We start from the raw sequence: 23,792 nt of genomic DNA, 5'->3' as shown, positions 1-23,792 counted from the left end.
GATTCACAAAAGTATTGACACACATTTTTAATCATTTAATTGATCTGCTGCAATTAAATAATTGACAGGACAGGCCCGGATATGCGGCTTGTTTGGCTTGGAATGGACCAGATATGGATGTTTTCATGAACTTCTCGAAGGCCACCAGGTATGTTGATGACCCCTTGGCTTGACACTTTAGTTCCACCTTAAATCGTAATTCTTTAGGACATTATCATAAGACAATAATTTCCTTTTCTATTTTCTGATCATGAGCACAAGGCCCTATAGATTTTGGTTTTTGCTTATTAATTTTAATTCTGTTTTAATATATTTATTATTATTAAATAATGTTAAAATATATACAATAATACAATAATATTGAGATGTTAGATGGATCTATAGGGAAGCACTCCCGCCAGTAGCTGCTCCGTTCCGCTCATGAATATTCATGAGGTAGGCGGGAGCGGGCCAACCCACTGGAGGAGACTGAGAGGGGGGCGGTGCCGCCGGACCTGCCGCGCGGAGTGGTGCGGAGCCGGAGTGTGTTCTGCGTGATGTTGTTTTGTTGTGGCCGTCAGCTGAATGTGGACCCGCTGTCCGCTCTGACACAGCGGCGGGAAGCCCCCTGACCCCCCTTGACCCTCCCTCCACAGGACCCGTAGGCTCGGAGAGCGGCTCCATCCGCGCATCACAATCCAGGAAATGCGGACTGCTGGCCCGTTCGCCACCGGATAAATGGCTGCAGCGCTTTTACAGTAGCAAACTGGTAAATATAAACCCCGCTAACACGGCTTGTGTGTGGCTTTTGTTGGGAACATGGCAGCGGGTAAGTTAGTGGAAGAATGACGTTGACGCTTCCACATGCGGGCAGTGACGTGAAGTTGCCTCGCTCGTTGTCTTGGACGCGATGGAAAATACGAAATGATGATATTGTTTTTTTTTTTTTACGAGGAGAACAGGCAAGATGGGTACCGCACAGCAGTCGATTTAGGAAATTTGGTTAGGCGATCCAAACTGCTTCCACCTTGTTTGCACCGTATTGAAAGCCCCCTAAACAATTGAATAATTCTAAATTAATTAAGGTGCAACAGCGCATGCAAGATGGATCTAAAAAGGTAAACCTGTGAACTTATTTTATTGTGGACTCCACCTACACATGGCACATTTTTACTGGATGACATCATACTTTAGCTTCCCAAATGATTGTGTGCTAGGCTTTACTCAGTGCCACAGGCTTATTCGAGCTGGCTTATGTTAATAGACTTGAGTGAGATGTGTGCCATGTGTGGGGTTTGCCTTAAAACATGAGCTCATATTTGGGAGGAACATCTGTCCAGATAACAGGTGGATTAGTGACGGAGTCTCCTCAGGGCAGGTCAATTTTTATTGTTTGCAGCGGTATTTATATCTTCTGCTTGTCAAAGTATGGTTATTTAGATGAAAACATTTTAAGTTGTGGGAAAATACTTTTCAAAGTTAAATAATCGTCTTGTAGTATCTTACGATCAAGATGGAATTCTTTCAGCTGACGGAAACCACCGCACCTGAGGAAGAACAATTTATCAGAAACAGGAGGCGTGACCGGCAAGGTGTCAATCATTTGCGCTGGCCTGTCATCTTTGTTTTCAGGAGAGTTCTTGAAAGTTTTTGGGAATATTAACCACTTAGTGCCATAACAAATAAGCCATGCTGCCATTGTAGCTTTTTTATGATATTATTGCTAGCTTTGTTTTATTGCTAGCTTTGTATTGCTATCGCTGTTTTGTTGAAGTTGGACAGCTTTCTTTGTGACTAATTATCACGACGCAGTTTTCTATTTGTATGCCATTGAAGATCAATATATATATTTGTACATATTCGTATGTATGCTAGTATTTATAAGTAAACTATGCTAACAAATATGTCTCCTTCACAATGGTAGGTGTAGTCTAGGGTCATAAAAAAAAGTTCCCAAGCTTCAATTATAAAAATTTATTTTCTTACTTGAGCACTTAATTGCATTAATTGTTTCCATTGTCCTAGTAATTCTTTTAATTGGACTATTATTTAGCTGTTGCCAACATTTTAGAAATTAAGGTTCTTGAATTAGTTTTCAAGTGTAACATTTCATGTTTATGGTGTCCAATAACTATAGTTTACTTTCCTTCTGGGGGGGGTCAAAAATGCATTTAAATTTAGGTTGACAATTTATTTTAATTACCCTAATAGATGCAATTCATTGTCATTTTTGCAGTGTCACCAAGCCTAGCTAGCTAAAGAGTTTACACTCGTGTCAAATAGGCTTCTGTGTATTTGTATATAAATATGTTCTTTTTGCTTTAAGCATCACTATTAAGAGCAGGCCATCTGCTTTCAAATAAATTATCTTCAGATGGAAAATATATTGATGATTTGACAAGAAGCAATTACATGTGTACGAAAAGTTTGCTCTTGAGAAAAATATCTATAAAAACTCATGAGACAAGAATTTACTTAGATGCACAGTGACAAGCCACAAAGCTTGAGGGAGGATGTCCCCTTGGACAGATAAGTCCAGACTGGAACATTTTGGCATGTCACATCAGCTCTGTGCTTGCAGACACAAAAATGAAGTATGCAAAGATAAGAAGGTTGTACCGTCTATGAAACATGGAGGAGGCCGAGTGACACTTTAGTAGCCTTTAAAAACCAAACAAAACAATTTTTGGCTACTCCAATAAAGTCCAAAACACACGGCTCAAAAAGTTTTTTTTTATTGATTTACACAAACTAGTTTGGTTGCAGTGATTCCCCAGAAGATTGTGTAACCAAATATTACATTGAGGACATACCGTATTTTTCAGACTATAAGCCGGCAAACTGGGTTATCAGGTGGATTACTTCACATTAAAGGAAAAACAAACCGGAGCAGCAAATTTGACATAGATATGGCGCACTGTCTATTTTTAAAATGAAAGGCTTAAGTGCGCCTTATAGTCAGAAAAAAACTGAAAAATATTTAATCTGTTTATTTCAATTACCATCACAAGTTTTTATTTCCTTCATTTTTTTTTTCACGTATGTATTTGCAGTCCCAAGCATTTTTGTGTAAAAGCCAGTCCTCGGGGCACTGCTGCGGCATACCTCCTCAGCTCTGTTCTGTAAACGACTCCACAGAAATACAGTACGGTATCAGACCACAGCGGTGAAGGGGGGATGAGTGGAGAAAGGCCAATATGCAATTATTTCTTATTGAATCAGCACAAAGCGGCAGGCTCACGGTGCGTCGCTCTTGTCTGGATGGAGACCACTTGTGGTGCCGGCTGAAGGAAAGGCGCTAACTCAGCAGGCGTCCAAGTAGCGCGTTGCTCGGTGTCCCTTTTTTTTTTCGGGGGTGGCGGCAAGAAAAATTGACATCATAATGCAGTCGATTTTTGAAACATCCAGGAGGTGCTGGAGCCATTTTTGCCATTTATGGTTTCAACATTGTTATGGGCATGTTTAAAATTGGATTTTTCTACAAGCCCACACCCAGATTTGTGTCTACAGTAGTTAAATAAGCACACAAGAACTGAAAAGCACAGCACAGTCCCTTCCAGGATATTGGTTGACTTCATTTCTTCATCCAGTATTTGGAAAACCAAAAAGGGCAAATGGGACAGTCACGGCTAAATCATTTTGTCATCACTCTTTAGAGAGCGAGAAAAATACAAAACTAGTATATGCCCGAACTGATAAACTAAAGTATCAATAACAAATAATGACATGCTAGCTAATTTTTGGTGTTGTTATGTTTGTCAGGATTCTCAGTCGTCGACATCATGGTAAAAGGCAAAGGTTGATTGGTTCCATCTGGACTGTGTGATGTAGCAAATTATGCTATTTGGCTAACGATATTTGTCAACGTCTTCTCATAACATGATGCTTGTGGCACTAAGTTCACTTGAGGTAAACTCAGGTGACGTGGTGATGGCAAAAACTTGCGAGTCTCCTTCATAGGTGCACCTTTTTTTGTGGCATCAAAATCTGCCAAATAATTTTAGCAGTTGGACAAAATTGTGATGACCTTTTGTTTTTAAATCACTACTTTCCTTCATTTAAAATGACTCGGTCCTTTTGCTAGTATAATGTGTGCAACATAAATACTGAGTAAAATGGATTATAAGTACTAAAGTAAGATAAATATTTTTTCTGTTTCGACTTTTATGCTGTCAAAGAAATGTGGCGGTGTCCCTAATGTTAAGTGAGTAACAAAAGAAATTGCTAATGCTAAAATGCTAACTAAATTTTTAGCAAGTGTACGCATACATTTCAATCTACTCTCCTACCATGTTTAAAAATGTGAAGAAGCAACAAAACAATGCTAAATTGCTAATGCTAAAATGCTAACTACATTTTTAGCATTAAGTGTATACATTTCAATCTACTCTCATACCATGTTGAAAATGTTAAGAAGTAAAAAAACAAATGTTAAATTGCTAATGCTAAAATGCTAACTACATTTTTAACATGCATGTGAATCTACTTTCGAAAAACCAGCTCGTGATGCGCTAAAATAGCACTACGCCATCTAAGTGTGTTTACATGTGGTCTAGACATTTGTTTAAATTGCCATTGGTGCGGAAATTGCTATTTTTAAACCTTGGACTGGGCAAAATATATGTTCTTTAAAATACCCATATACATACTCTTCATATTTTTACAGCCGAAATGTCTTCTTGGGAATGATGACTAGTTACGGCTGGATGTCATTCTTGGTTGAAAGTGCCATAAAATATTGGCATTAAACTATCGAGTCGACTTTCCCAATGAGTTCGTTCGGACACAATAAAAATGAAATGCACCTCGCTGTGATTACAGGAGACTCGAGTCAACGTGCGTGCGGCCAGCCTGCGTGTGTTCCCCCCTTGTACCTCCCACCGGTGCAACACTTAAGTCGGAAAAGGGCACTTTTCTGCCAATTGACACAGCCACACTCAATTCCTTCTTTCACCTGGCGTCCGTTCACCACGCTGACTCAGCCTTGCAGGTGGCAACGTGTTGATATAAGTTCACCCCGTGCCAACGGGAAAGAGGTCGTGTCGAGTTGCTTCCGCCTCAGCTTCTCGTACACATGTGATTTCGGCTTATGAAAAAATCAGGGGTTGTTTTTTTTTTTTTCTCGACATGGAGACGGTTTGGTTTTAATGTCATTTTTTTTTTTTTTTTCCTTCCCAGGGTGTTGAACAGATGGCGTTGTGTCTGTACTGAAGAAAAAGTGAGCATGAGTGTTCAGTAACGGTCTGGCCTGCTTGACTGATTACTCAAAGCACTGAATGTGCTTGCGTGTGTGAGCATGCTAGTTGGTTGTGTTTTCTTTTAGACAACCAGAAACAACTATGTCACTAGTTGCATATAAGAAAACATTAGGTCATAAAATCCTGATGACTAATCAATGTTTTCTTTTAATGTACAAAAGGATGGGTGTCAAACTTCTTGTTCAACTATAAGGAAAATTAATGATTTTTTTTTCACAAGATATAACACGGTTGGGCTATTTATCGAAAAACAGAAGAAATTGAAAGAAAAAAACGATTAATGTGCCGATTAATTGTGTGTATCCGGTTGGAATTTACTGTAAAACCCAAAAAAAAGAAATTCACATATGTATTTATTTATTGATTGATATCTTTATTTCGAACACATCCAAAACAAAAAAAGAGATAAAATTAAAAAAACACTTTAAAGTGCCATATATAAGTCCGTACAACAAACAAACTGAAAAAAAAACCCCATAAATAAATCAATCAATAAAAAATGCTCAAAAAGGAGTAGGAGAAAGCATAGCTTATTTAAATACGAGAAAAAATTCTGTTGATGTCAATTTACATTCGAAACATTAATTTGACCCAGATCTTCATTAGTCCTACATTTGCATGATTGGGGTCAGTCTGCACTTGTCCTGACCTCCCATCAACCCCTCACAATTGAAACGAGGACAAGAATATACACAATGTGTGCTAGTGTGTCTGCCGGGCCCTTCCTCATATGTGCCAGCCTCTGTTATGTAATCTTGTGTGGACAAGCAGACAGTCAGTGCGGGCGGGTTCCACTGTGAGCGGTGACTCGTTAATCTCGGGGTTAATCATTACCTGTGCTGTCGCAAACTTGAAGATTTTCTTTTTTTTTTTCTCCAATGCACCAAATAAGATGATTAGACGGTGTAATGTTGTTTTTACTCCGAGTCGTCTGGTATTTTTGCCCGCACACAATGCGTCTGGCGTCTCCTCCGTACACTTGATGTCATAATCTCCTCCTTGTGTGTCAACATTGTGCTTATTTTGTGCGTGTTGACTTTCCACAGTGGTGAGTGTTATGTAATAGTGTGATTGTAAGCTTTTGTGCTTGCACACCACAGGTATGTAAAAAAAAAAAAAAAAGGGCGTGGTCAGAATGGCGTTGTTGGAAATGAAGTGGGGAGGATGTAAGTATTTTGGACATTGAAAGTGGCAATGGAATAAAATATGCTAATTTGATGTTTCAGTCTGAACACGGTTGTAAATTAATTCAAGCAAATATTTTTCTTCAGCTTTCATCTTCTTTCTTCATTATAATAATTACTAAGAATTAACGAACCTATTACGTCTTTAGTTAAAGTGAAACAGGTTACGTTTTTATTTTTTTTCCAAGCTGCGGCGCCTCTCACAAGTTCTCTGGCGCCCCCCCAGGGGAAGCTTGGCTCACATTTCCAAAACCACGTCTAGCCCAACCCTTGATTAATTGTCCTTCAGTATTTGAGTCCACGTTTTGTAGCCTAGCAGTGATGAATTCCTGAAGTGAACAGAGGAGGGAAACATTCTGAAGGTAGTCTCCCAAGGAGGCTCTGTGATGAAAAATGAAGATACGCGTCGGTGTGTGTGTTTATTTGTGTGTTCATCGATCAGCGATGCAGCGGAGGGATTGTATTTCACGACTAGCTTGATGGATCTCCTCCAAATGCTCTGCTTTGTTATATCAGCTTTGCAGCCACACTTTTACTAATTGCAGCTACCCACAGTGCAGTATTTCCATACGTGTAGTAGATGCATGGCAGTAGTTTGGCAACCCGCGAGGAGAGAGGGCGAGAGACGTGACACCCGCCCTCACCTCTTTCTTTGTCTCAGCTTGAGCAAGATTTAAGGATTGCATGGGGGATTTCTTCCGTGCGGGAATCTAATAAGTGGGAAAGTCCTTCAAGCCCTGCTGTGCTTCGGATTCAGTTGTAGTTGGAGATGGGCATTTCCTTGTTCGACTATGGCAAGGGTGGTGAACTCATTTTTGTCGAGGGCCGTATCTGGCCCCCGTGCCTTGAGTTTGACACCGATGGACTATAGTGGCAATCCAGATGGATAAAAATACAAAAGGCTTTATGAAAACCATAATGAGGTGCATCGTTTCCCACATGACAAACTAGTTTTGAAATCAGACTAGTCAAAACTGTTCAAATCGTTTAAAAAGATGAATGAATAAAAATTGCTAATTATATCTCCATTTTTAAAAAGTGAAGACAATTTGTTTAGTCATGACACAACATTTGTCTTGGCGGGCCACATAAATTAATATGGCGGGCCGTGTCCTGGCCCCCGTGCCTTGAGTTTGACACCAATAGACTATAGTGACAATCCAGATTTTAAAAAAGCTTTTATGGAACCCATAATGACTCGGGCATGCATGTATTTATTACTTTCCGCTGTGTTGCCAAGCTGTGCCTTACTTTGTCAGGTAAGGTCATTTAAAGAACGCCTCACTTTCGAAGCTGTTAATTATGCACAAGTGCGGTTGACCATCACTTTGGAAGCGTGTTTACTTTTCACCCTATTAAAGGTCAAAAGATTTCTAGATTTATCCTTTTCCTAGAGGTCGAATCATTCTTGTGATGCTAAACTGGTTTTCATGGCGATACATTTAAGTCGATGAAAGAGACTCAGTGTTTTAATGTTTACTATTTGATGTCACTTCACACCATGTGTTGACTGTACTACGTGTATTTATGTACACAGCACAGGTATGCCCCAACATGTTTATATACATTAAATGCATATGATGTTTTTGCTGATGCGTCCATATTGCGGCCCCAAAGCGAGAGGCGAGCGTTTCAAGTAATTGAAGGTCAATATTTGCCCGAGTGTTCCCTCAGACAGCTTTCCTGGCTTTTGGTCTAGACGGAACACAGGGTTCCCTCTGTGCTTCAGTAAAATCAGAGGGCCTGTCATATTTTTGGTCTCGCTTTGCGAGACTGATCTGACTTCCCCAAGTTTACACCGTGAAAAAGCAGCGGTTACTCTGAGCGATATGGAAACTCCCTTTTCGTCAGATCGCCCGAGGGAATCGGATTTGTTGCGGAACCGAGGCATGCGGCTGATTAAATTCAACTAGCATTGCGGTTTGCCGGTCGTATTGGTTGATAGAGGAAATATGTATTAATTGACAAAAACCGGTCTGCAGATTTATATTAATTACATTAATCGTTATAATCGATTTTGGAAATTGATGGATCGGCTTGACCACAATTATAAGCCTCTTCGATTTGAGTCCTTCGAGATATGAGCCGTTGCTAGGGGGATTTTTGTGCTTTGAATTGGAAGCAAAAAATTTTAATTACTGGATAGCAGCATGGAATTTTATAACAAGAAACAGTTTGTTGTGAAGCTCAGATGATAGTGAATAATTATTCAAAATAAGAGAATGATTTGATTTTTGAATTGAATAATTTTTGAATAATTATTCAAAAAAAAGCGGCCATTTGCTTACTTAGATATTTATTATCACACCTGACATTATTCTTACACTTGAGATTCAATAGTAAAGTAAACGTAAAACAATTTAATGTTTCAAATAGTACACTACTGTGAAGGACTATTTTTGATGATCATTAACGCTTTACTAATTTTTTGGTTGGTGTTTTGTAGGGGCCTGGAATGGATCATTGGCATTTCCATTCGTTCCAATGGGCAAAGATGTTTTGAAACGTGAATGATTTGAGGTAAGTGCATAGTCACGAAATGGAATGGATTATCACATTATGATATTATTCATGTCTGTAGTTACTTTGCACTTTCAGCATTTAATCGTTAGCTTGGCTCATTACATTTGTCTATAAATAGGGCACTTAAAGAGTCTGGAATTATTTTGCGCTTTTCAAAAGACTAAAAATCTCTTCTTTGTTTTCATCAAGACATAATTTGCTTTCAAACAAGAAACATTTAGTTGTGGAAAAAAAGGTCAAATCCATTTTTTCATCATTTTAAACAGTTTTCAATTTAGCTTTTAAATGTTATTTTTTGTGCTTGACGGATTTCATTGTTCCGTCAACGGCCGAACAAAGGGCCTTTCCTGTGTGTCAATGTCACAAGTTTATTCTCAGAGTTCAACAACAGCATGCAGTAGTGAATCACTGCAACATCACTGAGTAATAATCTGTCACATTGTGGTCACACTCTTCTGAAGATGAATCAGGTGCAGGTTCTTCCGAGCAGGAATCTCTATAACCGCTCGGCCATATATTGCCCCATCCACCACGATGATTACAAAAATGTTTCTCAGTGGCATGAAGACACAATCTCGCCCCCACCTCCCTCTTTAGCAAAACCCCCAGAGTTGCTGACACAGACTCGCCCATTGTGTAATTGAGAAAATAAACAGATGATGGGGAGGAAAAAAAAAAAAAAAAAAAGCATGTGGTGCCTGTCATAGGACTGTTTGTCCTTGGCTGCAGGACATCCAAGTCAGTTTTCATCACCATTTGAAAAGATGGATGAGGTGGGAGAGATTGGAGGTGAGTGGGTGGCTGGAGAGTCAAAGTGGGCAAAATATTAGGTACCAACTCCAACATACATTTTCTGGACAGGCTGTAGAAAATGAACTTTGATTATGAATATTTTGGTCATGTGGAATTTGTATCAGGCAGCCAGGAAAGGGTGCAAATGTCCTTTCATAGACGCTGTAAATTAAAAAAAAAAAAAAAAAAAAAAAGTTAGCATTCCTCATGTTATTAAAATGGCTTTTTTTAAAGCGATATTAAAATATAAAAATAGCATTTCTCATGCTGTTAAAATCTCATGTTATAAGTATATGAAAGAAAGATTAATAATGGTGTGAAAAAATAAAGTTTCATTCATTCATTCGTCGTCTATGGCAGTGAATGATGATAATTAAAAAAAAAATTACATTTTGCAGGCAGGCTTTTAAAATTTCTGAAAAAAGGACAAAGAAAAGAAAGGTGTTTTCTATTATGTAAGCTTCCAGTCAGCAGTCCTGTTGTTTGCATCCAGGTAGTCCCAGAGTTTTGCACAGTCAGCAAGAAGAAGGAGCAACCCCAGCTAGGTCACCGCAGAGTTTGAATATTCATCACTTGTCCTCCAAGGAAACGTTTGCCCTGGCACTTGGCCATAAATGAGAAATAAAGGCATTCTGGTTGTATCGTTAGACGAATAAAGTCGGACAAAAGCGTCCGGGGGGAAATTACGATCTGCTTGACATGTGGAAGGCTTCAGCTCCCCCCACCCTCTCGGATTCCTAACTAGGTGCTATCTGTGTAGCGACTAGGTCTTCTTGGAGAAGCTGAAGCAGCAGGGCTGGTTTTCCACTCACTGCCACTGAGTAGGTGTCCATTTACAGCGGGAGTGCCTAAATTACACAGAAGAGGGAGATGAAGAGAAATAGGCCCGACGAGTAAAAGCTCGAGAGTTACAAGAGGTGGCGGGTTACTCGCTTTCCAAATCCATCTTCTCTGGAAGCATGTGAGAAAGTTGCCCAGTTTAGAATTGAGGAAGAAAATGGTTCTCATGCTTATCTGGTACGCTCGCTTGATTAAATGAAACGTTTGTCTGTTTCGGTTCGACTCATCATGGTTTGTCGTTTCCTCTTTAGCCGCGGGATAGGTAGTGCGAAAATATAAAACGGATAAACAAGACAGGATTCTCCTGTATTTACTTCTCGCCATGTGACTGCTGGTAAGAAGTTAATCCAGAGGAGGAAAGCAGATAGGAAAAGGAGATTTTTCTCTTTACTGAAGAAGAAAAAAAAATTGGCTTGTTAATGTCAAGTTTGGGATTCTTTGTGATCCAGGCGATGCCATTACATTTTTGTTTTCTCCCTTGGCTTTGACTTTTGGTGCCATTCTGGGTGGGAATTTATGAGTGCTTATAAGAGGGGCAGGTTCTTCCTGAACATTTCGTTCTGTTTGTTTCACAAGTGCAGCCATATTTATTTATTTTTTTTAGAAGCTGCACTTTTCTATGCTGAGCTTGTGCTAATGTTCCCTCCCGCCAACTTTTCTAATTCACATTTTATTGCTTTTCTGTGCAACAGCAGTGTGATCAGATTATCCTCCGAGCGTGTTTTCCTCGTTGTCATCGCCACAGTCGACTTGGTTGTCAAACGTGCCTTTATGACTATTCGCAAATGTGCCTCTCCTCAGAAGCCGACATCGCAATGCAAGTAGGAGGGCGGCTATTTATGTATCCAACACCAGTCATCTTTTAAGTATTCCCATTTTGACTGTCATTCCGTTTTGGCTGCCGCTGCAGCCAAATGACTTCAGTGTGTTTTGTTCGCTTTTCGGTGACGTACTGTAGGGAAATATTTAGCAATAATTCAAAAGGTTTTTTCGTACAGAAGGAAAGAGATGTGCAGACTAGTCAGTTGTGACATTTGTTGTATGGACTGTATAGTATAAGTGGTGCTAAAAGTATGCTAAGCATTTTATGTTGGCTTGTTGGACTGAGGAATCCCAAAACAATATTGGTGGACCACAAGGCTTCTCGAGTTTTATAAAAAAAAAAAAAAAAAGCAGCAAAGTATATTTTTACGCTAACAATACTGTGTATAAATATTTTTACATTTCTTTATATTGTTTTTTTTTTTATAAATTTTTTAGCATCATAGGATTCTTTTATTGAAATTTCTATTGAACATGAGAGGAAATGTTTTGCTTCAGCAAGTCTGATATTAATAGATCAAAATCGAACAGTAAGATTGTGATTTTTTTTTTTTTAACGTCAGACAGCAATGCAAAACGTTAATGACATTTCCGCTTTTACCAAACGTCCCCTCACAGATGTTCCATTTCTGTGGCCACATTTTCATTTACATCCTGGTCATGGGCTGACAGGAAATATTTTTGCCTGCACTGTTTTTTTTACATTTTGGCTTTATTGACACATTCTCGGACATCTCTTTCCATAAACAGCAAAGGCCCTGATGCGATTTAATGGCAAACTGTTGACATTTGCCAGACCACAATGAATAAAGTTAAAACTGCTGGCAGGAAGAAGTGGGATTTATTTGCTTGAACTGCAAATTGCACTATTTGTGTTTCTGCTTGTTATCAGTGTAAGTGTTCATATATTAATATTTGTGTAAGACTTACAGTATGTGGATGTAAAATCTAGATAGTGCTCACTGTGAGTCTTGGCAGACATTTTGCCATCCAAACGAAAAGCATTTATTTATGTCTTCAACAAGATATATATATTTTTAGCGATCCATGCCCTGAGTAAGGGGACACAAGCATCTTGGTGGGCGGGGACAGTCCCATATGCCCCGCCCAGTCCCATATGCCCCTTAACCCTAACCCTAACCCTAACCCCTCAATGATTGGTATTTTGAGTATAGTGGCTTATTGTCACCTGACATAGATGTAGTTCGATTATCTCATTGAAAATGACCCAAGTAGTGTTAACTAACCGCCATGTTTTTGTCTGCTACTGATTATTTACTCTCTCCACACTAAGGAGGTCAATTTACCTCATCTTGGAAAGTGTGTAGAAGCAAATTGCTTCCCAGAGTGAACAATGCGACTGTTGGAATATCAAATAACCAATTGCTCAGTTGCAACGTGTCCTTACAGTAAAAGCTCGTGACGATGCAGTTCGCCGATACGAGGCACGCATAGCCTAGCGAGGTGTAACAGGAAATCAATGGCCCTCGCCACCTCGACTATATCAGTCTCGCATTGTCCTCACACTGCACTTCTTAGAAGGCCATCCCTATTTTCAGAACTTTGCTTAGAAGCAATCCGACGACATTGCGACGACGGTGATGATGCTGTTCAGAGGAGGTGCGCCCACAGGGAGGTGCGGTGGCGGGTCGGCAGAAGAGTCGGGTTTCTCCTCGCTGTGGTTTTATGTCGTGACGACAGCTGCAGGAATGCACCGCTAATTCTCCCTAACCGGGTCATTTGGCCCTCGGGGCCTTCTGGCTCGGTAATTGCCTCGGGAGATTCCGACAATGTCTGATGATGGTGTCATTCGTGTTTATGCACAATAGGATTGTGGCAGTGCGGGTTTCCAAGACGGCGAAGTCTTTTTAAGGGGCGTGGCCACCAATGGGCTGTCTAGTATCAGAAGTACCTCTTTGAAGTTATGAAAAATAATCACAACTGAACTTGTTTGTTTTGTTTACCTTCGTTACCAAGTAGCAGATAGCGATGATGATCGTAATCCACTTTGGTTTTGCAGTGGGATTTGTTTGTTTTTCTTTTGTTGCTGTCAAGTTTCACACGATACTTTTACATGTTCATTTGCATTCTGAGTGAGTTTTATCGTTGATCTGAGTGGGTGAGGTATTTTGTAATGCAATCCGGAGTCAATCTCATTTTTTGTTACCGGACATATTGTGGGCACGCTTTCAGTTTCAGAGGAGAAGTACATGTAGATGATAATAATGATGATTTCAAAATCAGATTGTCAAGAAAACCACAAAACTGATTTTTTCAATTTTTATAAAAAACAAAAAACAAATTTGAAATTAAAGAATGGGGGGAAAAAAATCCACATTTAAAAAAATTCCCATTCAATTTAAGAGACATAAAATAAAAAATCCACATTTAAATAAAAATTCCCATTTAATTTAAGAGACATAAAATAAAAAAATCCACATTTAAAAAAAATCCCATTTAATTTAAGAGACATCATATATATTGCTTTCTTTTGATTCACCATTTATCAACACAAACAACAGAACATATTTACCAACAAATACTTTGAGATGCACCTCAATAAAACCGTTTTCCTAATCCCATGCAGTATTTTCACCCATCCTGTTACTTTCAAAAAAACGCTTTCCAACTCTCAAATATTCACACACACCTCCGCATTTTATGAGCAGGGGAGATTTGGCCCAGGGTGTCGCTATACGTGCGGTATCGAAGTCGAAGAGAAGCTGACTGTCCTTTGAGTGTCTGCTGCAGTGTGGCATGGAGCAGAAAGGCCAGCGGGGGCACACGTAGGCGACGTGAGAGTAAACTGTAAACTGGCTGAATGGAGCGGTTTGTCACAGAGGGTAAGCCATGACTCGGGCGGACTTGGCCTTGAGGAAATCAGAAGCCCCGCCTCCTCCGGGATCTGTTGATACATTCTGCAGCCCGGTCCGTAGCTCGGCCGAGCTTCCACCTGTTGACTCTTTGCCGTGTTTGTGTGGGCGCTGCTAAAAAGCACCAGCAACTTGACAGGTCCAGTTAAGGTGGTTGCGAGATGACTCCAATTTGAAGCTAAGCTCATGCAAAGTGCCGCAGCAGCGCACGTGTTTCCTCTTGTACCTTGGTGCAGCTGCACAAAAAAGGAAGTGGCACTGAGGAAAAAGTCCATCATCTCAAATCAATTGTTTTCTTTGAGCGAAATAGTGCTTCACTTGATTGACTACCGTGCAAGCATTGTGAATTCACTTTGCACTTAGTGATGGTGTGAATGATTCTATCTAGTTTCACCTAATAGGTGTCAGGATTCGTGTTATATTAATGCAGACCATCATCGAGGAGGATCATAACTAAGAGTGAACTTGTGTGGGTGAAAAAAAAAAAACATGTGACAATCTGAAATCATTACGTTTTGTAAATGGGTAGGTTGAAATAGTAAAAGGCAGTTGGGTTTAAAAAAAAAAAAATGGAACAGAGGGTGGTCACTCTCTCACTGTTTGGCTATATCAGATATCGCATCTGCTGAGGACACAAATCGATCGGCATTAACAAAAGAGGAGCCGGCTCCACTCCATTAGCTGGCAGCTTGGTTGCACGTGTAAGGCCTCTTCTCTCCAACCTCGCAGAATGTTACAGCTCACTTGATCATTTTGTGGTTTGCATTCTCAGAACAGTTTGTTTTGGGATGCCGATCGACCTTTAGATGATTTCAGATCCTTTATAATGTCTCATTGCCAGCTAATGGTGATTTCATCTATTTCCAGTAAATGTAAAATATAAAGGTCAAAATATTGAAATCCAAAAATTGACATGAGTTGAGATACAAATGGCTTTTTCTTCCTGTTATTTTCCCAGTTTGAGTAATAGCACGGCAGCTTTTGTACACTCGGTGGGTTCCCTCTTTAAATAGATCGCATTTCTGTCACAACACCGCACGCATATGGACACAGCACATCAATTTACCGGAATTTACCACACATCTGAAATAATCCGACCTCACAACTCAACAGAGACGACCCGTATTTGCACATTTTGTTGTCCGTGTGTAATTTAAGGCACAAACGTCTCAAAATATAGCATCGGGTTTGACTAAATGAGTTAACCGCTCATTTTGTCCAAAATGACACCAACTATTATGTGAGCCAGGATGAAAATGAGTTTGATACCTCTGGTGTAATACAAAAGGACAAGGCGACGACAGATGGGTGAAGGTCCCTCACTGGGAGGTTCTGTATTGAAGGTGCGGTGTCGTAAAGGATGACAATGAGCACATTCACTCCGATACAATACCGACAAAGTATCGCATCAGGGCGGCACGAGGGCACAAACAACGACTCTTTGAGTCGACCCGGAACAAATGTGAGGAACCAAAGGAATCAAACTGTAAAGGCAGATGATTAAGAGTGAAAGTAACATTGGGCAAGGGCTGAAGATTTTTGAGAAATAACCAAATCTCGATTCATTATATTGTCATTTTTTATCAAGGTCCTCTTCCGAATTTCTCATGTAACACAAGCAATAAATAAATACGTGAATAAAAGTATTTTTTTTATGGTTAAACGATTTAGATTTTTTTTTCCCTCCTGAATATTGCGATTTAAAATGCAATTATTTTTTCAAGGTCGTCTTCCCGCGTATTTTTCAACAAACATATTCAAAACCTTTGTTCGTATGAACTATTCTTTACACTTAAATGTTTTGGTATTACAGGTTAGGCTTATGCTTGGAGAATAAATTATAAATCAGACTACAAGTATGTGTGTCTATGTATATATATATATATATATATATATATATATATATATATATATATGCAGAATCTGTTGCCTGCGCCAATAGATTTCATTTAGATATTTAAAAAAAAATAGATTTTTATGTTTATATATATATATATATATATATGTATATGTATGTATATGTATGCCACAGGTGTCAAACTCAAGGCTCGGGGGCCAGATACGGCCCACCGCATCATTTTATGTGGCCCGCCAAGACAAATTGTGCACTAAATTCGTGTGTCATTACTAGAATTGCAAATTGTCTTCACTTTTAATATCTTTTTTTGAAATATTTGACCAGTTTTTACTCATCTGATTTGAAAATGAGTTATTTGTCAGTTTGTTTTGTAGCTTTTACTGTATATAATATGAGGTGCTCATACATTTATTTGGGTTGACAGTCATAATGGCCCGCCAAAAAGAAGCTATGACTACAATGCGGCCCGCGGAAAAAAAAATACATACGTATATATATATATATATATATATATATATATATATATATATATATATATAATTGTTCCATTTTGATGAAGCAAGCGGGCAAAAGAACGGTCATTAGGCAGCTCCTTGTTTGTGACTCATCCCGTCAACCCACCAGGCGAGGCGACCATGTGTTGCCGGCCTGTGTAGTGCGCCTCTGTGTTCTCTCCCGCCTCCTCTCTGATAAGCCCGTTCTATGTGGCGGCTCGTCGCTCTGCGAGCGTGTTTATTTTAGAGCCTGTGAGTCACACTTCCTGTACTCTGCCAGTGAGGCAACGCTCTATGGAACAGCAGGAGCCGCGTTCATTCTCAATTCTCTGCTTTCTCTGTCCACGTCTCGCTCGCCCGCTCGCTCGCTCTCGTTGATAGGCCCGGCCTCGCTGCTGCGTAATGCGGGGGCTCGCTTGAATGGATGACACTCTGGAATTCATTTACAGATCCGCCGCTCCGGCGGGAACTGGGAGATATACGTAAATGACACATGTAGGCATAGGGTTCATCGCTCAAGTAGATTTCTTTTTTTTTTTTTCCTCCCCACCGACCTCTATGATGATCATATTAGATCAAATTCCCCCATGCCAAGAAAGTCAGCAGAATTGTTTACATAGGATTGGAATTTTTCCAACGTTCGTCAGACTTTTACAAAGTCAAAGAATGTCAGATAAAGGTGTTTACTTGCATTTTAAAAGTCGGGTTTTCCCCAAACGTACAGATCCAGTCAAGCTCTGTTCTCCACCTGCCCGTCGTACGTCAACAAACCAGATGGCACATTTTGGAACCATTTACAAGTGGAAAGAATAACAGATGTGTCCCGTAGGGAAACACAGCAGAACCCGTATTGCTTAGTCGAAACATTTTTGTAATCTTTTTGCCGCGGCCAATCAATGTTTGTGCAAGTTCAAGAAAAGACGACAGATATTGTCGCAGCGTGTGTGCTTTTTTTTTTTCTTACACCTTTCTGCTATGCCACCCCAAGAATGTGTTTGCGAGCGATAACCACGATTTTTTTACCGTAAGAATATCAATTGCTCTCGATTTCCTACCGCGCCTTTCCACCTCCTCTCCGAACGTTTATACAGTACAGTGGAAACATTCATTTGGTGTGTGTGTCCCCCCCCCCCTCCCTCCCTCCCTCCTCTCCATCACTCTGTTTTTACCTCACCCCCACCCTCCCTGCCTCTCTCGGCAACACACCCACTCAAGCAGTCATATCCGCTCTCACTCGCTGGCTCTCCATGCTTGTCTCCCAGAGCCTGTGAAGCGTCTCTGAGGGGGAAGACCAGACTGCTCTGTCAGGTAATCTCAAGTCTGTCTGTCTGTCTGCCTGTCTGTCTCTCTCAGAGACATCCTCCCCTTTTCATTCTGTCTCATTTAAATCCATCTTCCTCAGAATGCTGAGTATCGTGTCACTTTTTTGTTGTTGTTTTGTCACTACCTGTCAGATAAGTTAAATGACTAATTTCGGAAATGCCTTGCAACTGTTGGTGACTGTCATATCAAGGGATTTTTTTTTTTTTTTAATCTTTGTTTGAGGGAAGGATTTTGGTCATGTGTTTACAAGATTACACAAAAACGACTTCACTGAATTTTATCAAACTTAGCAGAGGGGTGTGATATTGACCGAAGGAGAACTCGTAAAATTTTGATGAACATGCTAGATTTTTCTTTTTTTTTTTTCATTTCGCATTTATAGTGGCCATTCCCATTCCATCCTTTTTGACCTTTAGTTATTTGGCAGTTAGCTAAGCCATATGGAATGTACATTTCTGCCACCAACAGGATGGGAGGGGAATAACTTCAAAGTCACTTTCTCTAGCTTAGCCATTAATGACTTAAATAGAGATGAATGGGTGGATATTATCACATACACACAACAAAAAAGTTCAATAATTTTCTAATTTATTTTGAAATTGGGATTGTAACAAAATAAATTGCAATATCGCACTGTTATTAAAAGGAAAGACAATTTAGAGTGTTGATATCTTGACAAGAAACATTGAGTTGACACATTATTTTGCTTTTGCGGGCCACATAAAATGATGTGATGGGCCTTATTTGGCCCCCGGGCCTTGGGTTTGATACCTGTGCTTTACACTGACTTCCAGGTAGCTGTAGAGTTGATTTTAAAATTCTGCTATTAGTCTATAAATGAGTGATTAGTGCGGGTTGTTAAAAGGTGTTTTAGTTACTTTTGGTTGTAAATGTGCCTAAATATGGTCAATGTGCTTGCTTTTAGTAATTTTGATATATTTGTTCTGCTTTGCGATTGTGCCTTGATTTTTTTCAAATGTGACTTGGCTCAAGAAATGTTGGGAAACACTACGCTAAACTATTACAGAACCTCAATTTGGTATTTCTGGCTTGGGTGAAAGTTTTTTTTTCTTTTTTTTTTCAATTCTTGTTATGAAATTTCTATTATGCACAGATGAATGAGTCAGATTCGTTGTGTAGGTTGAGACTGATTTTCTATTGGGTGAAGGAAAACATTGAGTCATTTTCATTCAAAATAAAAAAAGGTCACTGTCCTCTCTCTTGCCTTCTGTGACAGAAATTTATATTCTTATGTTAACAAAATGAATAATAAAATCTATTAGAAAAGTTAAAATGATTAAAATTCAAAACGATTTAATACGTTGACATCAAAGTAGCATTTTCTCTGGATCAGGATTATTACAAAAACTCTCATAAGGTGAGCAAAGTTAGAAAGTTGAACTCGGTCTCTTTTCAAAGCCTTGGCAAATCCTTCTTTTAAGCTTCTGTGATCCCAACGCGTCTTGTAGCTCCGGTACGATGTGTTTCCTCAGCTGGTGTCCGCCGAGACCCGCTGACTTAAGTGGCTTCCCCGAGCCACTGAGACTTTCTCCGCTCAAGTCTGACATCTGCTTCGCTCTTTTAGATTTTCTTTTCAACCCGAGCATGCTTTTCTTGAGTTACTGGAAAGCATGTGGGGGCTCGGCTTTAATTGAAAGCTTCATGTCACCTCTTAAGTCTGGACAGTCCAACTTGAACTCTTTTGCATTGATATCAACCAACTGTCACTTAAAGACGGGTTCGATGTCAAAGGTCATGCCAGCTTGTAAGTCTAAGCAGAGGGCAAGCACCCCCCCCCCCTTTCCCTCCCTCGCTTCCTGCTGCCACTGTGTGTTTGTAGTCAGAGAGGATGCTGGGAGATAAATTTAGACCTCCAGCTCCCTCTCCATCTGCCGTTGCTCAGAGTAGGTTTGTTTCCATGGGAACCAGCACCAGACTACTACCAGTAAGAGAGAACAGGGAGAAAGAAGGCATGAGTGTGTGTGTGTGTTTTGGGGAGGTGAAGGAGGTGACAACAGCTTTTTAAAAAGCACTTAAGAGAGTTTATCTGTCCTCGGGGTGCAGCGCAATTTATTGTTTAGCCCATATTGGTATCCATCATTACCAGCTGGGTTGAATACATGTGGGTATTGATGAGGAAATGAACATGCACTGAGCTAAGTGTTTTATTTTATTGAATACACCGCTCGGGAAAGGAGAAAGTCTGGACTTGACCTTCTGGAGAGACGTGTGTGTTCAGGTGTGTGTATGCATGTACACACAATAGCACTTGAGTGTGTCAGGCTTCCCCTAAATTCCTGAATCTCACTTACTGTAAATTGCTCACGCTTTCGTTTTCCTTCTCTCGGAAGGAACAAGTGAAGCAAGCTTCTGGTAGATTCTTACGAATCAATAAGTTGACTGACAAGTTCTGTGAGACTTTTAAACGCTAAACTGAGCTTGGATAGAAGATCAGGACAAACATTTGTCTTCTGAAAAATCATCTCTCTATAGACTTAATAGCTAAAGGGGGTAATATTTCATCCAAGGAGCAAACAGTAATAAGATTTCGACAAATTATCACCTGATCTTCGGTTTTACAGACAATGTCATCAGTGTCCGAGCATGTGCAAATATGATTTTCCGTGTGTCAATGTTTTCTTATGTGTTTAAATCCGCGGAAGGCAATAAAGTTTGAATGTATTAAATCAATGTTGTGTGCAATCTGGATTTTCCAGAGGTTTATCATCCTCATAATCAGCAGATAGAGGGGTCACCTCAGGACAGTGTAGCTGATTGGCTGTCACAGTCAATGTAGACCTGTAGTCTGGATGTAGGACTTGGTCTTGTGGGGGTTTTTACTGTTCACTGTAGGCAAGCTGTATGCGTGCAAGTGTATATTTTGGCATCATGCGGAGGCTCCACTCAGGCATTCCTTCCCCTCATCTCACTGGCAAAGCCCTCTGTGTGTTTCCCCCGCTCAGAGCCGACAGACCAGACTTCCATGAATAATGGAAGCAACGCTCTCCCTAACCTTCAAAACCTTAACTAATTATCCTGTTTAAATTTCTGCATCAACAGCTATATGAAGTAGAGATCACCTTGAATCGTAAATGGCAATACAGTATCAGGTACATACATATATAGTAAAAAAAAAAAAAGTACCCTGATCAAGTCCGCTTGCTGTCCAGCTGACTTGTATCTGGGTTTAACAGATTTTTTTTTTTTTAAAGTACACTTTGGCTATTATCAATAGCAAGCGCTCAATCTCACTTTAGTGATTCAAATAAAAACACCCCCCTACACTTGAATGGTAGGGCCAAATCAGATAAGTGTAATCTGCAATTCCAATGTTTGTTTTGACTATGTGCCCGAAAACCTCTTCGATTTCGTACCGTTACTGTGACCTGGGTTGTTCTGACTATGCCACTCAAAGTTCCTAGATGGGATTATTTGCTTTTTTTACATAAATTTTAGAAGCTCATACTTGTCTGTTTTGTTTCTAGAACTCTTCACCCATCTACGCTATTGTGGACCAGCAAAGAAGACACGGAAAAGATTTTGAATCGGCTGTTAGGATGGCTGCAGCTGGGCAGACGAAGAGTTTCTCTATACCAAGAGCTGAACTATGTTTACTTACGTCAGTGCTGCTCCAGGGCACATTTTAACAATGCCTCACTTGGTCCTCTTGAATAACTTCAGGCCCACGCTGATAGAGGCGCTTTGGTGTGATTTCCAATCACCGTCCACAACCCCTTGTCTCTGACCTCCCTGCTGCCATGTGATTAGCCCCATGAGGCTCCAAGAGCCCTTGCGTGTGTGTCTGTGAGGCCTCCTCCTCACCCTATGGAGGCTGAGCCCAGCCATCCGGGTGATGGGGATCGCTCTGGAAGACAAGAGCAGCAGCATGTGACGACGGAATCCTCCTTTGAATCTTCTCCGCAGCCCCAGCAGCTAACGAATCCTCGTCCGGTACACAGAGCTTTGGGGCGACTGCAAAACCGCCAACCCAAACGTGCTGATCTTCTTCGGTTACAACAGCAAGCAGTAGCATGGCAGCATACGGAAAACCCAGGTCCTTCAGGAGGCAGCTTTTTCTCTCCAGGTTCCGCATCAACTTCATCTCATCACTCTTCATCCTCCACCCAGGTTGAACATGGCCAAAAGATCTCGCATCAGTCAAGCCAAGAGACAAAAGAAGGGGTTAGCTCTCCTAGGAAAGGAGAGAAGAAACCTCAAAAACCAGGGAAATATGTGTGCACTTACTGCGGTCGTCCATGTGCCAAGCCAAGTGTTCTTCAGAAACACATTCGCTCCCATACAGGTGAAAGACCTTATCCTTGTGCCCCTTGTGGCTTTTCTTTCAAGACCAAGAGTAACCTGTACAAGCACCGAAAGTCCCACGCCCATCGCATCAAAGCAGGCCTTGCATCCAGTCGTGACGAACCCAGTTTAAGCGGGCCGGACTGCAGAGGAATCGGAGAAGACGTCGAGGAACATACAGAAGGAGAAAGCACTGAGTCTGAAGATGAGACAGGCCACCACAAAAAATCTTCTCAGGAGATTTTGGCCAAGCAGAAGAAACGTGGTAAGGAGCCACCAGGAGGATCGGAGGAGAGCCAGAAGCCTGAAGATACTCAAGCTGTCAAGCAAAGGCTCGCATTGAGGCTTAGTGAAAGAAAACGTGGACCAATAGCTTCACCCGATGATCCTCCTTCATCCCTCTCAACTTCATCTTCTTCTCTTGGCCCTGGCAGTAAAGGCAGCACAGAGTCTGGTTACTTCTCCGGATCTGGAAGCACCGATCTGTCCCATCTTAGCCCTCCCAGTGCAAGTGCCAAAACCTACGCGGAAATCATTCTTGGGAAATATGGACGGTTGGGAGGACAGCAGCGTACTTCACATCCACAACATTCTCAGTCCCCGCTCTCCTCACTGTCTGGAACAGAAGAAAAGAGTATTCCCTTTGCTGTCCCCAAAACTCAAGTCATAGAACACATCACAAAGCTTATAACCATCAATGAAGCCGTGGTAGACACCAGTGAGATTGACAGCGTGAAGCCCAGGCGCTCTTCTCTATCCAGGAAAAGTAGCCTCGAGTCACCCAAATCGACTACCCCCAAAGACCCCTACATCTTCGACCCTAAGGGAGAAGCCCCCGGTCCCAGCGGGTTAAGGCACCTTCAGAATCCAGAAACAGATCAACCAATCACATTGTCCACAGTGCCCCTTCTCCGAAGCCGCTCGATGCCATCATCAAGCAGTCAATTAGAATCTTCTGCATCTGGAACAAGGTCCAAAAGAGGCTACCGCCTCTGCCATTCGTTTGACGAGCAGCAGGCCATGACGACGGAGATTAATATCGGTCATGCCCACCGTATGTTAAGGCGACAACCTGCCATAGAGGTTCCCTTGGGATCTGAACTTATGCTGGAGGAGATTCCCCCTAACCCTTCCCCTTCAACCAGTGTCTCTGACACAACCAGTCATCCAGAACAACAAGCACCACAAAATCCATTTGAATGCAAAGTATGTGGAACATGCCTCCAGCATGCTGATAGCTTCAGAGCCCACCAAGGTGTGTGCATGGCCCAGCAAACACTGGAACAGGAGAGCGGGGATCCAAGTAAAACCGGCAGAGAGGATCGCCCTCAGATGATGATGCACTATAAGTTCAGAGCACTGGCAATGGCTGTGAGGAAGAGGAGGAAAGAGGAGAGTATCGAAGAAGATCTTCCAAGTCCTGGGTCCGGAACCGTGTCAGGGAGTTCTGCAGGGATCGTTCCAGTGGCAGGTCCACCAGGACCCAGCCAAGCGCTCTCAGGTTGGTTTCTTGATATCCTTGTCTAATCATTCTTGTTCATGTA

At 41.0% G+C, this 23,792-nt stretch overlaps 1 protein-coding gene across 3 annotated transcripts in view; it reads left to right on the top strand.

Annotated features, from left to right (window-relative positions):
• The first annotated feature begins 481 nt into the window (after positions 1–481).
• The window catches only part of hivep3b (HIVEP zinc finger 3b), a 32,789-nt gene continuing 9,478 nt past the window's right edge, over positions 482–23,792 (top strand). For 2 of the 3 annotated variants that reach the window (XM_088386199.1, XM_088386197.1), the window contains exons 1-3: positions 482–748; positions 8,868–8,941; positions 21,432–23,749. In XM_088386199.1, the coding sequence (XP_088242325.1) occupies positions 21,772–23,749 (1,978 nt within the window). In that variant the 5' untranslated portion in view covers positions 482–748; positions 8,868–8,941; positions 21,432–21,771. Of the gene's footprint in view, positions 749–8,867; positions 8,942–17,885; positions 17,932–21,431; positions 23,750–23,792 lie in introns of all 3 variants that reach the window. The other variant, XM_088386198.1, reaches the window with a different exon arrangement.

This window comes from Syngnathus floridae, chromosome 10 (genome assembly GCF_059516105.1).
Source record: "Syngnathus floridae isolate MCC-2025c chromosome 10, RoL_Sflo_1.0, whole genome shotgun sequence".
NCBI classification, from domain to species: Eukaryota; Metazoa; Chordata; class Actinopteri; order Syngnathiformes; family Syngnathidae; genus Syngnathus; species Syngnathus floridae.
This window is presented reverse-complemented; position numbering and strand designations above follow the sequence as displayed.